This window comes from Marmota marmota, unplaced genomic scaffold, assembly GCF_001458135.2.
Source record: "Marmota marmota marmota unplaced genomic scaffold, marMar, whole genome shotgun sequence".
NCBI classification, from domain to species: domain Eukaryota; kingdom Metazoa; phylum Chordata; class Mammalia; order Rodentia; family Sciuridae; genus Marmota; species Marmota marmota.
Window position 1 is genome coordinate 26,049,017 of NW_025999869.1, and position 16,074 is coordinate 26,065,090.

Below are 16,074 nucleotides of genomic sequence, written 5' to 3' on the forward strand. Positions count from 1 at the left end.
CAGGGTCTCTGTTCTAGTGCCTAAGTGTTTGATCCACTTTGAGTTGATTTTTGTTCAGGGTGAGGGATAGAGGTTTAATTTCATTTTGCTACATATGAATTTCCAGTTTTGCCAGCATCATTTGTTGAATAGGCTATCTTTTCTCCAGTGAATGTTTTTGGCACCCTTGTCTGATATGAGATAACTGCATTTATGTGGGTTTGTTTCTGTGTCCTCTATTTTGTACCATTGGTCTACAAGTCTATTTTGGTGCCAATACCATGTCGTTTTTGTTACTATAGCTCTGTAGTATAGTTTAAGGTCTGGTATTGTGATGCCTCCTGCTTCACTTTTCTTGCTAAGGATTGCTTTAGCTATTCTGGGTTTCTTATTTTTCCAAATAAATCTCATGATTGCTTTTTCTATTTCTATGAAGAATGTCATTGGGATTTTAATAGGAATTGCATTAAATCTGTATAACGCTTTTGGTAGTATGCCCATTTTGACAATATTAATTCTGCCTATCCAGAAACGTGGGAGATCTTTCCATTTTCTGAGGTTTTCTTCAATTTCTTTCTTTAGTGTTCTGTAGTTTTCATCATAGAGGCATTTTACCTCTTTTGTCAGATTGATTCCCAGGTATTTTATTTTATTTTTTTAGGCTATTTTGAATGGAGTAATTTGCCTAATTTATCTTTCAGTGGATTCATCACTGATGTATAGAAATGCATTTGATTTATGGGTGTTGATTTTATATCCTGCTACTTTGCTGAATTCAGTTATTAGTTCTAGAAGTTTTCTTGTGGAACTTTTTGGATCTTCTAGGTACAGAATCATGTCATCAGTGAATAGTGATAGTTTGAGTTCTTCTTTACCGATTGTACCCCTTGAATTTCTTTCTTTTTTCTAATTGCTCTGGCTAGAGTTTCAAGGATGATGTTGAATAAAAGTGGTGAAAGAGGACATCCTTGTCTTGTTCCAGTTTTTAGCAGGAATGCTTTCAATATTTCTCCATTTAGAATGATGTTGGCCTTGGGTTTAGCATAATATAGCTTTTACTATGTTGACTTTCCTACTATTCCTAGTTTTTCTACTGTTTGAAAGAGAGAAGAAAATCAGTGAACTGCGGGCATCACTACAAGTAATTGGAGTCACAAGTAATTGGAGAATAGAAAAAAAATTTGAAAAAATAGAAAAAAAATATTTGAAGAAATAATGGTCAAAAATGTTTTCAGATTTGATGAAAACTATAAATCCACAGGTCCAAGAAAACCCAAGCAAAATAAGCAATAAGGAAACTACACCAAGGCATATCATAATCATATTGCTTAAAACTAAGATCAAGAAAAGCTCTTTAAAGCAGTTAGAGAAAGGAGACAGGATGATTGGGATGCTCATATACTGCTGGTGAGAATGTAAAATTATTTGATGACTTCAAACAAAAATTTAGCAGTTTCTTAAAAGTTAATCATGCAAAAAAGTTAATCATGAAACCATTAAATGATCAACTGAATGGTATTTATCCCCAAGAGAAATGAAAGCATATGTCCATATAAAAACTGGCATATAAATGTTCATACTTGCTTCATTTGTAATAACCACAAACTGGAAATAATCCACATGTCCATCAGCAGGTGAATGGGTAAACAAATGATGGTATATTCATTCATATAATGACATACTAGTGGGTAATAAAAAATAGTGAATTGAATACTGTGTAGAATTAGTTGTTTGCATAACGATTAAAGCAAAAATACTTTTAAAACTCTCAATAATTATACTGATTAAAAAAAAGAAAGGAAAAAGAAAAGGAAAGAAAGTACATAATTCCATATGTATAAAAATCCTGAATGATAAAAATGGATCAGCAGTAACAGAAATTGGTGGTACCTGACAGGCAGGGAGGGATGGAAGAAAGAGAATTCAAGGAAACAGAAAGAAACTTCGAGGGTGGTAAGCATGTTCACTCTCTTGGCTTTGCAAAAGGTTTCATGTATGTGCACATCCATCATACTGAGCTTTGGATGCCATTGAGGAGGCATCCAAAGCTCAGTATGATGGCTTCTCATATAATTTGTCAAAATTTATCAAGTTATATGATTAAGGTAGGTTAATTATACCTAAAAATAAGTAAATAAATAATTAGAAAATTCCAGGCTAGAGATGGTGCAGTAGGTGTTCTGGGGTCAGAAGCCATCATACTGAGCTTTGGATGCCTCCTCAATGCCAGGTAAAATCTCCCCCACAGAGTGGTGGCCAAGACAAAGTATGAGAGCACCGGGCCAGCCCAGGCGTTTGGCAGGAGCTGCAGAACTTTTCTCAAAGGAATGTGGATTTAATCAGTGACTCCCATCGGCACGCTGAGTGACTCTCTTCCAAACCACATCAGCAAACATATTTCCTGAAGGTTCCCTGCTCAGTCTCGAAATACATTAGCATGTTTTGAAAGGGCTGGTCTACAAACAAAACACAATTCTTCAGTAATCCTTCGTTCATGTTCCTATTCATTATTTTTCAAAGGCGCACATTGCTTCTCCTCAGAACCCGCCTTCAGGGGCTCACCACATCAGGCTGACAGAAAGAAATCCCATCAACAGACCTACTGGGGGGAATAGACAGTTTCCATGCTAGCTTTTGGCACGTTAAGGGGAGCCCTCAGGCTGCTCAAGATACGGGCACCAAACCTCCTTCACTCACAGCCAGCACCTTCTGAAATGGCATCCCCCCACCAAATTTGTAAATTGAAGTCCTAACCTGACTACCTCAGGATGTGACTGGATTCGGAGACGAGACCATCAAAGAGATAATAAAGGTAAAATGAGGTCATGAAAGTACGCCTTAATCCACTAGGACTGGTGTCCCAAGAAGGGAAGATTGGGACACAGACACACATGGAGGGAAGATGACGGGCAAATACAGCAAGAAGGCAGCCATCTGAAAGCCAAGAGGCTTCAGGAGAAACCAACCCTGTCAACACCTTGATGTCAGACTTCCAGCCTCCAGAACTACGGGAAAACAAATTTCTGTCACTTAAGCCACCCAGACTGTGATACTTCCCTATGGCAGCCCTAGCACACTAATGCAGATGGGGTCTTGCAGGCATCCTCATCATCACAACTCCATTTGCCTTCCTCAGATTACTCACCAGACGCTATGGAGACTGAAGTGAAGGGCACAGAGAGGAGGATGCAAGGACGCTGGGAGCCTGGCTGACTTCCTCAGCCCATGGGTGTTGGAGGCACTAATGGTTGAGTTAGTCAGCTTTACATCACTGTGACAAAACACCTGAGAAAAATCAACTGTAAAGGAGGAAAGATTTGTTTTAGCTCATGATTTCAGAGGTTTCTGTCCAAGATTGGCTGACTCCATTGCTTTGGGCCTGAGGCAAGGCAGAATAATATCATGGCCATGGGAGAATGTAGTGGAGAAGACTGCTCACCCCATGGATTCTAGGAAGCAGGGGAGGGAGAGGAAGGGCCTAGGGACAAGAGATGCCCTTCCAGGGCAGAACCCAGTGACCTATTTCCTCCAACTATGCCATACCTTCTGCAGTTTTCAACACCATTTGATTATGAACCCATCAATGGATGGATCCATTGATGAGATCAGAGTCTTCATGATCCAATCACTTCCCCAAAGCCCCACTTCTGAAAATTGCTACACTGGGGACCAAGCCTTAACACGTGAGCCTTGGGAGAACCTTCAAGATCCAAATGGTAACAATGGTTGATGAGGCAGATACCACAGAGAAATATGTAGGAAAATGAGCAAGGCAGCAATGACCAGACTGGCCTAGGTGTGAAATGGCAGGACTGAGAGAAGCAGATATGTAACTACAGTCAGCCCTCTGGATCAATGGGTTCCATATCTGTGGATTCAACCAACAGTGTATGAAGAATATATTTTTCTAATTGAGTCTGTATTGAACACATACAGATTCTTTCTTGCCATCCCTTAAACAATACAGTACAACAACTATTTACTCAGCATTAATATTGTATTAGGGACACTAAATCATCTAGAGATAATCTAAAGCATAGAGAGGACATGCATAGGTTCAGTGCATTTCTTTGCCTTTTATATAAGGGACTTGAGCAACTGCAGATTTTGCTGTCAACAGGGAGTCCTAGAACTGATCCTCCATGAATACCAAGGGATGACTGTATTTTAAGAAGTCCATGTTAATGGGATTGAAAAGAAGGGAACAGAATAAAGTCCAGTGAAGAAATCATCTGCAGGATTTCCTTAGCTGGTACCTCCCATAAATTCGGTACCTCTTCCCAGCCCACGTCACTAAAAGCCAAGCCTGAGTTTGGAGCCTCAGAACAGGAATGGGAAGGACTTGGAGGATCTTCCCCAAGACATTCCCTCTGCACTGGATGTTAACAGTTCTGGAAGCCACCCAGCTGCCAGGATTAGCAGGGCAAGGAATGGTAGGTGGGGGACTGATGGCTCTGCTATGCCCTGCCAGGGCTGTCCTGGGGAGGGTGCACCACTTCATCTTCACAGAAACAGAGTGAAGCAGATACTGACACCCTTGGAAAAGCTAAGGAATTTGGAAAAGCCAAGGAATTTGTCCCAGAATATTTGTGGGTTCAGAGGCAGCCCCAGACTCAAATCCCAGGTGTCCCCACTCTAAAGCCCACAGCAGGAGCCATGCAGTCAATGAAAGGGGATGTGGGTGGAAAGACTTCTATGGAGAGACAGTAAAGTCAGACTGGTCCCATCTAGGAATCCCACAAAGTCTCTCACCCATGTGTATGCACAATATGCACGCAGACTCTCATATGCACTAATGTATACCCACACATTCGCACACACATACACACACTCGCCCTCTTATACTAGCTCACACTCACATTCTCTAGTCCCATTGCCATCAATGGGAACTTGTCCTTCGTTTGACCACTCCACAGCATGGGTCTGAAAACAAGATGCCGTGGATGATAACCACCCAAACGTCACACAAAAAGGCACAGTTTAAATAAATGAACAGACCCCGCTTTCTTTGTATGATGTTACTTACTGAAGGATGCAAGTTGAACTGCCTTTTTAAAAATGCCAGAATGCATTCTAATTGCTTTATGATTTGTTTCACAACTCAAATTTGGAAGCACATTCTATTTTAGAAGCTCGCTTTACCCATTTGAAAGCACACACATTCCTCCTACCCCCCGACCTGGCATCCTCCAATTTCATGGCTACATCAGGAAAATAAATGTTTCACTTGCCAATGTGAATTGAAGCAGATGTGTGAAACCTCTAATTCACCAGGTTAATCACGAGTATTTAGGGGTGTTTGTGCCTTATTGCATAATCACAAAACCAGACTATCCTGTTAATTAAAGCAAATTGATTAGGTGTTGGTGTGCCCTTTCACAATGGCAAATCCATATAATTATTTTCATGAACAATATGACTTATTTGTCATAAATATAAAAATTTTAATGGGAAATCTTATTGTTCTCAAAAGAGACTAAAAATTAAAATATGGGGGCTATGAAGCCAATTCAGTGTTTGCCTTCCTTCAACAACCAGGTCACATTCTTCTGCCCATTGACTCAGACTGGATGTGTGTTAATATATATATATATATATATATTTTTTTTTTTGCATCCGTACAGCTTTAATAGGATGGCAGTACCCCAGTGTTAAGGGAGCTTAAGGTCAGCCCTCTATCCAGGGGACCTCCTCTTCAAATAGCCCACAGAATAGACATTCCTTCTAGATTCCGGAAAGAATGTTCTGAAAAGTACAGCCATGTTCAGAGTATGCATGGTGCACTGAGTGCTTTGCACAGGGCACCTTATTAAGTCCTATGGAAACCTTGTGAGGCACGTACTATATAATCCCTTGATCAGAGGATCAAACTGAGGCTCAGAAAAACTCAGTGTTCTGAAGTCATACAGCTGGGAAATGGCAGAGCTGGGATGTGAACCTGGGTCTGCTTAGAGCTGATGTCTCTCTTGCCACCCTACACGTCCATCATTTACAGATGTCGTCAAGGACGTCCACACTTGTAAGAAAAAAAAAAAAACAACAAAAACTGCTGCTTCTGACACTCAAAGCTAAATTTGCTCCTTCTAGTGGGTCTGCCATGAGGACGTGGAATTGGGATACCTGATTATCCAAATTTATATGTATACGGTCACCAGGAGCCTGTGGCTGCCCTTCTCAGAAAAGCACTTAGGGCTGGAGGTATAGCTCAGTGGAAGAGCATTTGCCTAGCATGTGTGAGGACCTGGGTTCCATCCCCAGCACCACACAAAAGAAAGTCTCTCAATTGTTTTCCCCTATAGCCTCCAGGAGTATAGTGACATGACTTTCTTTAAAGCTCCATCTGCAGACCTAATTTTTTCTCCCAATGGTTCATGCCATTGGTACATGAAATATGTTTCTGGACACCATGAAGGGATGTTTTCTGGGTGTTTGTGTCAACAATTGAAGATTAATCCTGATTCTACACATGGAGAAAATCGAAGGGGCAAGAGCTGCAGGTCGTGTGTGGCCTCTGGAGAACTTTCTCAAATTGATTTACATTTGTTCACATAATTAGAAGTCACAGTGCAGACCAGGCCTGGTGGCTGGCACCGCTAAATGCTATTCAGCAAAGATCTGTGCACCAAACCGACAAAGGAGCCTGATTCTGAGATGAGATCTTCAGACTGACTTTTTCCATGGGTTATGGTAAAGCTTTCTTTTTTGCTTTCAACAATGACAAATTCAGCTTACAAGACAGACTGAATCCACTTTGCCCATCATAAAACTTGAAACAAGATTTCAGAATGGTGCCATAGCTTCAGAATATCACAACAGGGAAAAATGTTCTGCAAGGGCAACCCAGACACTCTCAAATTGAAACAAAAAAACAAAGCCCTAAGGACATTCTTCTTTATCCAGTTATTCTACATCCCAAAGAAAACCAAAGTAAGAAATTTTCCTCATGAAGCCTCGGATGGCATCACATTTTGGGCTAATAAATATTTAGAGGAGGCCTAAATGATATGTTGATAGTTGGATATAGATTTCCTGGATGGAATAATATGTAGTCATTAAACATGACCAGAAAGATCATGTATCACCTTGAAAAAGTTTTATGAGGTAAAGTTTAAAAACACATGCAAGATGCAAATGGTATGTACTCTGTGGTTAAAATTGGCTGCGTGCAAATCTGTCCATGAACAAGGATTGGGAGGGATTATGCAAAAAGTTAAATAGCCCTTTTTTTTTTAGCTGGTAGGATTATCAGTAACACTGATTCTGTGAAATCAAGATACATTTTGGTTATTCTACCAAAAGAAAAAAGAGGGATGGAAGATAGCCAAGCTGGCATGCTATTTCCTGAGATAGTCGACCCTTCACATCTGATGCACTGATTTAACTAGCCATGGTTCAAAAGTATTTGGGGGGATGGAATATAGCTCAGTGGTACAGTGCTTGCCTCACATGCATGAAGCCCTGGGTTTAATTCCCAGTTCCAAATCAGGAAAAAAAATAAAAAAGACAAAAGTATTTGGGGAAGAAGAGCTGTATCTGTGCTGAAAACCTAAAGGCTTTTCCTCTTGTCATTATCTCCTAAACAATAAAATATATCAATTATTTTCACACCATTTACATTGTATAAGGAATTACAAGTCATCTACAGATGATTTGAAGGATGTGTGAAAGTTCTATGCAAATTCTGTGCCATTCTATATAAGGGTCTTGAGCATCCGTGGGTTTTGGTATCTAGGGGGGGTCCTGAAACGAATCCCCCCAGTGGCTACTGAGGGGCAACAGCTGCCCAACAAAGAGCAAATTTGATAGAACCCAATCTCTTACCAACAACCTGTTAGTGCTTCACAGAGAGGGTTAGAGTTATTGAGCAACAAGGGAAAGACACGTAAGACATCTGTGTTGAGGGAGAGGCTTCTCTGAAGGTGTGGGATTATACCAATGCTCTGTGAGGCCCTGCAAGCAAAGTATACTGGAATCCACTGCTCAAAGCTGATAAAGATTCCTGCTCCACTAAACAGTGGTCAGGTTCATGATCCTTCTTCTAGGCCCATCATGCCCATCCTTCTAAAATCCAGTTTTAGCAAAGAACCTTGCCAGGTCAGTTTAGCAAGAAGTCCCATGTTTGATTTCATATCAGGTTCCTCATCCACCACTATGTTAGCTTTCTGTTGCTGTGACAAATACCCGAGATAATCAACTTTATTAGGAAGAAAGGTTTATTTTGGCTCATGGTTTTGGAAGTTTCAGTCAATGGTCACTTGGCCCTATTGCTTTTGGGCCTGTGGCAGTAGAGTATGTCATGGTGGGGACACATAGTGGAGGTCTATTAACCTTGTGGCAGCCAAGAAGCAAAGAGAAAGAGACAAGAAGGGGCTGGGGGCCCATATCCCCTTCAAGGGCATGCCCCCAATGACCTAACTTCCTTCCACTAGGCCCCACCTCCTAAAGGTTCCACCACCTTCCAATAGCACTGCAGACTGGCAACCAAGGTCTCAACACATGGGCCTTTGGGGGACACTCAAGATCCAAACTAAAACACCCCCCACACCCAGCTGAGGTCCACCCTGATCTGTCTTCAGCAAGAATCCTGTTAGCAGGCAGGGTAGTGACTCAGTGGTAGAGCCTTTTGTCTAGTGTGCATGAGGCCCTGGGTTCCATTCCCAGCATCACACGCATGCACATACGTGCACGCACACGCGCGCACACACACAGCCTGTTAGGTCGGTTTAGCCAGAATCCCCCTGACCCCTGAGGTTCCTCTTAGTCATTCTCCATCTACTAAGCTACCCCCTGCTCTTTTGCTTTAAATCCCCACTGCCCATGCTGGATTTGGAGTTGTACTGTACCCAGTCTCTCTCCCACTGCAAAACCCCACTACCTATTAGGCCGGCCCTAAATAAAGCTGGCCTTGCTGAGCTTTAACTGGTATCATTAAATCATTCTTTTCTGTTTAACAAGTGTCATGGAGTCATTTCTTTTTTTGCAACAGAGCTCATCCTCTGCTGCAGTGACTATTTCCACTAAGCCCTTCCTTTTTTACTCTGTATCTCGGCTTCTCTGGACGAGTCTGAGTATGAGCCCTTCCTCCCAACCAGAGAACTGCGGGGTGGGACAACCTGCCTGGGCCACACAGCCCATGGGCAGTGGTGGCCTCTGACTCCTCACCCTGAACTTTCCTCCTCCACCCTGAAGCATTTTCCTATTCCAAACTCAGGTCCCCAAAAGTCACGAAAGCAGATGGTGCCAGGCAAGGCTGTGGCGGCCTCCCAGCCACATGCATCTCATTGTTCCCTGGGATTTGAGATTCCCCCCAAGATTCCTCAATTATCCAGAGGACTAGAGTCTGCTCCTCTGGAGAATACTGCCTGAGAGGCCAATGGCAATGGGTCAAGGAATAGGGATCTCCAGAGCAGGTGGCCCTAATGTGAGCCCAGGCACACTGCCCTAGGCTGGACACAGAACTCACACAAAGGGACAGTGGATGCAAATGTCCTTCTTATGCTCTCTTGCAAGGCACCCTGCAAGCCCCAAGGGAGCCCATGCCTGGTCCTGTGTGCCCTGAATGTCCACCTCTGTGACATTTCTGTGAAACAGCCATAACCGGTCTTGTCTCATAAGGTTGTTGCAGGCAATTTTTAAGATTTTGAATGATCCTGTAACACGGAAAGCTCACATTTTGTAAGCTCACTAATCCAGCAGGAAGTACAGATTTTGGTATTGCCACAGATAAACCCAAATTCACCCACATACATGAACCTTTATGGAACAAGAGCTCTATTGCATATCCTAGTAGATAAAAAGTCCTTTTGCTGGATTTTGAGCCATGGAGGTGGGTTTTTCCGGAGCATGGTTCTAACCTCTCTCTTATTATTTCTTGGATGGTTACCTATTGGTTTTTCTGGCCTCATGTCCTCTCTCCCTTCTTCTAATAACAGCACTTGGAATTGTCCTTTGAGGGCTGGGATGGAGCTCCGTGGTAGAGCACTTGCATAACATGTGTGAGTCCTGGGTTTGGTCCTCAGCAATGCACAAAACAAAACTGAATTGTCCTTTGGGCACATCCTCTACTTCTCAGTCCCTTCAGTGCACACACACACACACACACACACACCCCTGAACCTGGCTGGTCAGAGAGGCTGTCTGGCTGGTCTTAGTGATGCACACAGGTAATTCATATTGGACCAACAGAGAGAATTAGGTGACTTCTGTCAGGACTGTTGGAAAAGAGAAACTCTAAAGCTATGAATATGAATTTGGAGACTCTGGGAGCTTCTCAGGCACCTCATGGGAAGAACGAGGACATCCTTGAGAAATATGGAGCCAATACAAAGAAACCCCAAACAAGATGTCTCTAGAGGGTCCAGAAAACATTCACATAGGCTTCCTGGTTACTCAAGCCATCAATTCCCTTTGAAATCCAAGGCCCTGGAGGTGGGGGGGGGGCTGCCACATTGTTGTATGAAGGTACAAGGGCCCAAAAGCATCTAGAAAGGCTGAATCCAATGAGAAGGACATCCTCCCTGCTCTGGGGACCATGATCTTAACTGCACACGCTCTGGAAGGGGATCTGAAGTCTGAGTGACATCAGCTACAGAGACAGCCAAGGAGACCCATGACTGGGAGGGGCAGGGCTGAGGCGGAAGCAGTGCTGTCCAGGCACAGGTGCTCCATACATGAGTTCTGGGTCAACTGATCTCCTCGGTGCTTGGAGGGGCTGCATCAGTTTTCTCCATCTGAGTAGCCTCTTCTACTTCCGGCAGAGTGATGTGAAATATTATTATTCCCTGCATATGCCAGAAAAAAGTTAGCCTTCAGAGCCCTGGAGTTTCACTCTCAGTGTGGGGCCACTCTAGCCAGTCACTTTGAGGTCAGAACAGCATCCACCCAAGGGTTAAAGGTCATATGACTCTGATGTAGTTTGTCCCCCAAGTGTTGGAAGCTTGGTCTGTGCTAAATTAGGAGGAGATAGGACCTTTAAAGGGTAGAATCTGGTGGGAAGTCTTTAAGTTATTGGAGGCCGTAAACCTGGGAGGAATTAGAGTATTTCATGGGACCCCTGAGTTGGTTCTTATGTCAAGAACCCCTGCCTGCTCTGATTTCTGGTCTCATTAAATAATCTCCCCCACTTGTATGCATTCTTAACTTTGTAATGCCATCCATCATTATGTGACATAGTCAGGAGGGTCCTCACCAGAGCCTGCACCATGCTGTTTAGACTTTACCTCTCAAAACTGTGAGCTAATTAAACCTCTTTTCTTGATAAATGTCCCAGCCCCAAGTATCTCATTATAGTAACAGAGAATGGACAAATACAACTATAAAGACTAGGATTGTGTCAGAGAGAATCTCAAACTTCAACTATGTCTGGAAGCAGAGCTGGATGTAGATAGCAGAATCTTGAAAGAGACATCAATTTTGTGGTTGGAGAGTGTTCCCAAAGTGTGGAGTTTGGTGAAAGGAATACGTATTTGTTAAAGTTGACAGGACAAAAAAATGACTGCCTCCCCGTCATTGACTCGTTTCTCCTTGGAGGACATCTTGTCCTCCCCTGGAGTGACAGTAGTGACAGCATTCTGTAGGACCTGGCTGACACTCTTGATTGCTCCCCAATAGCCATTCCCAGTCTTCTTTCCTAACAAAGCCTCAATTCTATTCCAGTGGCAATGTGCCCAGCCTCAGGCGATGAATCAAGATTGGCCAAAGCCTCTTTATTGGCAACCCCATTACCCTTGCCAGTGAAAGGGTGGTGACCATGTGACCTAGTTTGGGCTGATGGCTATAAGAGAATTCTACAGGAAGATGATGGGAAAGATTTCCCCCCTGATTTAAATAAAAGAAAAAGTTTCACAAAAAGCTTTTTCCTTTTTCCGTTCCCAACCTTGGCTATTCTGGTTTAAAGACACATGTGTGGAGCTACAGCAGCCATCTTGCATTCATGAGGAAAGGACAAGAGAATGGCAGATGCAATCTGGCACCTGGGTGTGACCAAGACATTGAACTAACACAAGATATCTTGACTTTCTTCCAGGCTTTTCTTATACGATTCAGTGACTGTCATGTTTAAGCAACCACACTCAGATATTCCATTACCTGCCATCACAAGTATATACATTGATTGTACTAGTTCATTTCCCATTACTATAATGAAATACCAGTGACTACTGGTAACCACCTTATAGAGGAGGAAGCTGAGGCTCAGGAAGCTGAAGAGGCTGGATGACAGCTCTAACTAGTGGGACAGATCTGAAACTCTCCCCAGCTGATGAGAAGCTGCATCTGCTCTGCCCTGCTCTGCCTCCTGGTGAGGAATTCACTCAGCTCACCGTGTCCCCTGGTTCAGGAGCTGTGCCTTGAATCTTCAGAGCCAATGTGGAAACATCCAACTCAAAAATTCCAAAAACTGACTTTGAAAAGAACACACCAACAGTTGGCCTGTTCTAAACATGCTGCTATTATTATAAAGCTCTTCCAAACTGTGGCCTTTAAAATAAATTTTTTTTTAAGGCAAGAAAAGAGTGGAGAGAGAAAGTAAGCATGCCAGAAAGTAATTGGAAGGAAACTTTTTTTTTCTTTTTTTTCTTTTGGTTTGGGAGCCAAGAAATGCCAAAGAAACAAAAGTAGTTATGATTTACACTCTATCTCTAGTTGTGCAGGGATTAAAAAATAGGCATCTTTATTAGAATGGACACCACAGAGCTGTTCTGACAAGTAGATACACTGCTACAAAGGCTGGAAACGCTACAGTTGATTTTGAGTTTGATAGAAACTTCACTAATATACATAGTTGATGGTAGGGAAGGAAAGCACTTTAATTTTATTCCCAGTCTCTGGGCTTTTCTTGTTTTCAAACTGATTGGTCTGGACAATGGAAGGCCAACAGCCAACAATAAATCCATTGTAAGCTGGAAATGGTCTCCTCTGAATACAACTAAATATTTCTTTAATCCTTGCATTAAATTTTTTACTGTAATATAAAAGCTATGCACTTTAAAGCCTAAGCTTTTGTAACACTTTTTGTGTTAGTTTTGTAACACAGTAACTAGAAGACTGATTAATTAGGCAACCTACTTAACAGTACTTTCATAGTGAAATATCAAATGTTTGTTTTGTGTCCATATTTTCAAATTACACTGAAGACACTATCAGGAATGGGTCTTGCTCAGAAATTTTGTGTTTATATCCTAAAAACCATTTATTCCCTTTTGTTCCATGGGAAGGGTCTTTAATAATCAAGCAATAACAAGAATATTCCTTTTCTGTAGCTTCTGTATCTACATTATCAGGCACATCAGCCAGTCCCAGAAAAATTTATGTCACAGTTCTGTTCCCAAGGGAACAAGGATAGTGTTCCTCCTAACAGTGGCTTTTGTTGGCTTTCTTTTCTTTTTCCTGACATTAAAGTTGTGTGTGGTTGGCAAGGATTTTTTTTTTTTTTTTTTAATTTGGGCAGGGTTTCTGCCTTTGATACTCTGAAAATGAGTTTGTTGGTAAAAGACAAGCCACAGGCACCTTCACACATAATCGCTTCGGCACTGACTTAGAAGAGGCTCCACTGAGAACAAATCTGAGTTTAGGAAAAAAAAAAGTTCAAGTACAAACATTCTTTCCTTAACAGATTTTTAGTTCGATACTTAATTATCCTTTGTATCTAGTGGTTCAAAAAAGTAACTACACATCTATTTAAAGCCAATTACAGGTTCCCCATAATGGGCCTCTCACTGTACCCTCATCTCAGCCAGGGAACTCACTGTCACGAAGCTGTGTACATTTCCCATCCAGCAACATTTACAAGAAGCATAGCTAGTAGCAAGAATTGATTGATGTCCAGAAAGAGAGATGCCCACTCATGGGGGACACCTCAACAACCAGAAGCTCAACACCAACTGGCATCCACATGGAGCCATCTCTGACTCTCCACTGGCAAGGCAAGGTGGGCAAGCACAATACAAGTACCCCAGATACTGAACTCTGCATAGTTAGTAGTATGATGTGTCCAAGGGTATAGCAAAATCTTGAGTAGGAATCTCAGGATTCTAAAATTTCCCTTTGCCTTTCTAATCAAGAGTGGTAGAGAGAGAGGGGGAAAAGAAAGAAAGGAAGAAAGGGAGGAGAGAAGGGGAGGGGATAGTAGGTGGAGAAAGAAGTGGGAGGGAGAGGAGGAGGAGGAGGAGGGGAGGGCAGCTGAGCTCTGACCACTAAACCATCTCTGTCCTCTAAATCATTATTCAATCACCACAGTCCACCCAAGTGACATTCTGACAGAAGTGTGATGAAGTAGTCTTTCCCCACTGAAGTTCAGGACTAAAAGAATCAACATTTCTGAGCAGTGGCTACTTTCCCAAGACCCCCCATCCCTATTAGTACAGACATAATTTGTTAAGTTCCTTATTAAAAGGTTTTACCAGGCCTTCTGATTTACTCAATAAGGGCTTGTGGTTTATTTTTACTAAGTCCGCAGGGCCTCATGGTAGAAAGAACAGCTGCAGTTATAGCATTCACAGGTAGAAACTTTACGGGCCCTCCATAAATCAATTCAACACCCTGGTCTCTAGGGATTTGCCAAAAGATAATAGACAGCAATTATAAAACCATTGCCAGGAGTTGCCAGCAGGGTTCGGGGAAATTTTTGAAGTCTGTAGACACTTTCAAGGGGGAAAAGAGGATATCATTTTAGGAAACAGCAATTTTGCCCAGAATCAAGTAAAAGAGATGTAAAACTGGCTTAAACTGACTAAGAAATAGGTGTGGTGAACAAGGAGGTATGATATGTGTTCTTCCATTCTCCCTAAGATGCCAGATTAACTTGACAATGGATACAGAGTGCAATATATGTTTGATGGTGTGAATGGAACCCAGGGCCTTGCTCATGCTAAAGAAGCACTCTACCACCAAGCTACACCTCCAGCTCTACACAGCGTGACATATTAGTAAGGATCACAGTAGGCTATGGTTTAGGGAATTGGTGGTAACAGGCCTGCCCTCCCTTCCTCTACCATGAAACACTTGCCTCATTTCCTACAGCACTTGAGGATGTCCTTTGGGATCTTGGGTAGCCACCCTTCCCAAGAGGAAGAGACCACTCAGGCAGGGGAGATGGCAAGGCCAAAAGCAGCTCTGGCCAGTGCATTGGTGCCTGTTCCTGTTCTATGGGGAGAACTAATGCACCAAACTCGGAAACTAAAACCAACTTTGAGGTCCCAAATGTGGCTCCTGCTCTGAAGACAGCAATCCTAACTCTTTAGACGAATCTCAGAGACTCACAGAACATTACCAACCTGGGTTTGGGGGATGGATCAAATTCGTATTGCAGGTGTGCCAACTCAGGATGTGATGCGTCCCCACTGCTCAGGTGGCATCACTCGAAACCAGAATGCAGATGTCAGGCCTTGTTTTTACTTCCCCTCAACCTACCCAGCTAATGTGGACACCGCACTCAGTCACGGCAGCCTGGGGGCACAGCATATCCAGGATGGAGCTGCTTCCAAACTTTAGTTTCCAAACTTTAGTTAGCACCTAGGACTAATGCGACCCCTCCAAGACCCTGAAGTTTGTCTGAAGTTTCCCTCTACTGCGGCCACCGGCTGCTTCAGGTAGACCAGAGATGGGAACTAGAGTCTGCGGACACTTCCAGCGTGAGCCTTGTCATTATCTGGGGCTCTCCACCGCAGGCGGGAAGTCCTGTGTCCGAGTGCACACAACTGAGAAGACCAGCTCCCAGGACAGTTACTCCAAGTCTGTGGTCTTAATTTTCCCTTCCCCTGCTGTACCCCTAAATGGTTCTTTTGGCTCTCTTTCCCCCTATCCGCAAACCCTGGCAGAAGATTCTGAGGAGGGAGCAAAGACAGCAGGACCACTCTGGGCCGGCAGCCCCAGTCTCCATCTCGGTGTGGGCCTCCTAGATGTCCTCTACAGCGCCCAGCCCCAGGGCGACCCCTCCTCAGGGCAACAGACACGCCGCCCCTGGCTCTCGGAGCACTGACCTTCCCCCAGCTCCCCCGTCCCCGGATTCTGGTGGGACCACCCCTGCCCCGCTCCCGAGCGCCTCACCTCGCGCAGCAGGCGCTCCAGGTGCGGCTCGGCCCAGGCGTCCAGAGTGCC

General features: G+C 43.4%; 1 protein-coding gene across 1 annotated transcript in view; it reads right to left on the reverse strand.

Moving 5' to 3' along the window:
• The window catches only part of Col23a1 (collagen type XXIII alpha 1 chain), a 354,581-nt gene that overhangs the window by 336,561 nt on the left and 1,946 nt on the right, over window positions 1-16,074 (reverse strand). The window contains exon 2 of the mRNA XM_048814945.1: window positions 16,024-16,074. Within this exon, the coding sequence (XP_048670902.1) occupies window positions 16,024-16,074 (51 nt within the window). The remainder of the gene's footprint in view (window positions 1-16,023) is intronic.